Below are 2611 nucleotides of genomic sequence, written 5' to 3' on the forward strand. Positions count from 1 at the left end.
TTGCATATGCAAAGGGAAGGGCTTCTAGGAACTGATGCTGAGGAGGGTGGTCTAAGCTCAGATAAGTATTCCCTTAGCACAAGACTGTGATCACGTTGCTAAGGTAGTTGGCTGGATTTCAATAGCCCTTGTCCACAGCCTCTGCCACCCTCCCCAGGAGATTATACAACCAGTCTCTATAGGGATATACCAGCAAGGCTCTTTCCCCCACACTGGACCCAAGGAGAGGTCTGGCTTGTCTGAGAAACCCAAACCAGCAAGTTCCTAGTTGCTTTATTTACATCTGAACATTCAAACACTTATTCAACACATTAAAAGAATAAACGTATAAGAGAAAAGCTGATTTTTTTTTTTTAGTTTTAGATTAAAAAGATGTTCTAATGGGCAGAGGCATATTCAAAATATTTAACCATCAGTACATCAGGGGCACTGGCCAGTCATAATAGATGTTGGTCTTGATCTTGAAACAGTCACTTGGAGTCTTCCCGTTAGGCCATGTATTTCCCTTTTAGTGGGAGGGTCACGGGAAGATAACCGCTTGGGTATTTATTAGCTGAGTATCACCTTACGGGTCATATTTGGGCAGATAGTTTTCCAGCAAGTCCATACTCCTAGCATTGTTTTCCTCTACTTGACNCAAATAATGGTGCAGTAAGCACCAGCTGAAGGATGTGCCAGTCTCGAATGACAAAAGCCAGTCCTCCCAGAAGCATCTGTCCCATAGAAGCAAAGCAGATTGACATTGCCATTCCCATGGCTTGGAATCTGGGCATTGTCCATTCGATAACTGAAAGAAAACACAAACAGGATTTTGACTTCAAACAAGGTTGGAATTTCAAAGTTAAAATGAGGGCTTGGAAAAGGTCAAAGATCCAAAGTTTTTACTTACTAAGCAATACACTATTTGTCAGGATGCTGGTGGTACAAAGGCCAGCCCAGAAGCGTAGCAAGCAGTAAATGAGGAGGGTGGGAGCAAAGGATACACAGAAGTCAGCAATGGCTAATTGGAAGAGACACCATCTGAAAATTAACCTCCTTCCAAACCTGAAAAACAGGAACAAGTTAGATGTGGGAATAATAACAACCTGTTGTAAAAATTATCAGAAAGAAGGCACACTTGGAAATAGAGGTAATGTTTTAATAAGTGAAACTTTGCCTTTGAAACCTTAAAGAATCAACAATAGATCTCACGAGCAACCCTCCTGTTTGTAAATAGATACTCAGTATAACAAAGCTTCTTCTCAAATCTATTACCAATACATCTTTGAGACCAATTGAGACCATATAAGACAGGCTGCAACACAGTGGTCTGCTTTTATCCACTGTTTTGCTTTGCATGGTTTCAGTTACCCACAGTCACCAGCAGATCAGGAATATTAAATGGAGAATTCCAGAAATAAACAATTCATGTGTTTTAAATTTCTTGCCATTCTGAGTAGCGTGATGAAATCTCCATCCCACTCCATCCCACCCAGGGTTGTGAATCATCCCTTTGCCTAGTGTATCCATGCTGTATATGCTCTTTAGTCATTGAATAGCCAGTTCAGTTATCAGGTCGACTGTCATGGTATCACAATGCTTGTGTTTAAGTAACTCTTATTTTATTTAATGTAATAATGCCATATTCACATAACTTTTATTACAATATATTGGCATAACTGTCCTATTTTGTTAGTTATTGTTAATCTCTCACTTTACCTAATTTACGATTTAAACTTTATCATAGGTAGGTATATATGTGTAAGAAAGAAAAACATAGCATATATACGGTTCAGTACTATCCACAGTTTCAGGCATCCACTGGGGGTCTTGGAACGTATTCTCTGTGGCTAAGGGGGGACTCCTGTATTGGAAATTTTAACATATCACAAATGTCCTTTATACTAACGTAGGCATTTAACATAGTAGATTCCGTATAGTGTCTAAAATACAAGAAATCTGCTATGGACTGAATTGTATCGCCCGAAATTCATATATTGAAGTCCTAGTCACCAATGAAATGGTATTTGAAGATGGAGCTCCTGAGAGGTAATTAGCTTTACATGCGGTCATGAGGTGGGGTCCTCATGATGGGATTAGTGCCCTTAGAAGAAGAGACACCAGAGAGATTGCTCTCCCTCTCTCTCTGCCATGTGGGGATACAGCAAGAAGGTAGCTGTTCTTCAGCCAAGAAGAGAGCTCACACCAGGAACCAAATGACCCTGCCCCTTGACCTTGGACTTCCCAGCTTCCGGAACTTGAGAAAATAAGTTTATGTTGTTTAAGCCACCAACCTATGGTGTTTTGTTATGGTAGCCTGAGCTGACTAATGCAGGGTCTAACTAAATCTGTATTTGGGGCTCTAGGACCATGAAGGCTATGGATAAACTGAGGTGAAAGGAAACTCGTGGAACAACATATCATGCCAATGGGTTGCATAGAATCCCTTTCTGCTGAGCCCTTGGACAATGTGCTTCCCTAGAATAGGATCCAAGGGAGCCCCACCCAGGCAAAAAGACTTAGAGAAAGTTCTCAGGTAAAAGAAATAGGTATATCCTGTACATTCTCACAGGGAAAGCTCACATAAAAAGTTGTTAAATGTAGTGATATTTAGAGTGGCAGACATTTTGGT

At 40.7% G+C, this 2611-nt stretch overlaps 1 protein-coding gene across 1 annotated transcript in view; it reads right to left on the reverse strand.

Moving 5' to 3' along the window:
- LOC109384156 (solute carrier family 22 member 9-like) overlaps nt 1–2611 on the reverse strand; it is a 34824-nt gene that overhangs the window by 25985 nt on the left and 6228 nt on the right. The window contains exons 2-4 of the mRNA XM_019645194.1: nt 1255–1262; nt 890–1044; nt 635–787 (exon numbers count right to left, since the gene is read on the reverse strand). Coding sequence (XP_019500739.1) covers nt 635–787; nt 890–1044; nt 1255–1262 — 316 coding nt within the window. The remainder of the gene's footprint in view (nt 1–634; nt 788–889; nt 1045–1254; nt 1263–2611) is intronic.

The sequence above is a fragment of the Hipposideros armiger genome, unplaced genomic scaffold, assembly GCF_001890085.2.
Source record: "Hipposideros armiger isolate ML-2016 unplaced genomic scaffold, ASM189008v1 scaffold_93, whole genome shotgun sequence".
NCBI lineage: Eukaryota > Metazoa > Chordata > Mammalia > Chiroptera > Hipposideridae > Hipposideros > Hipposideros armiger.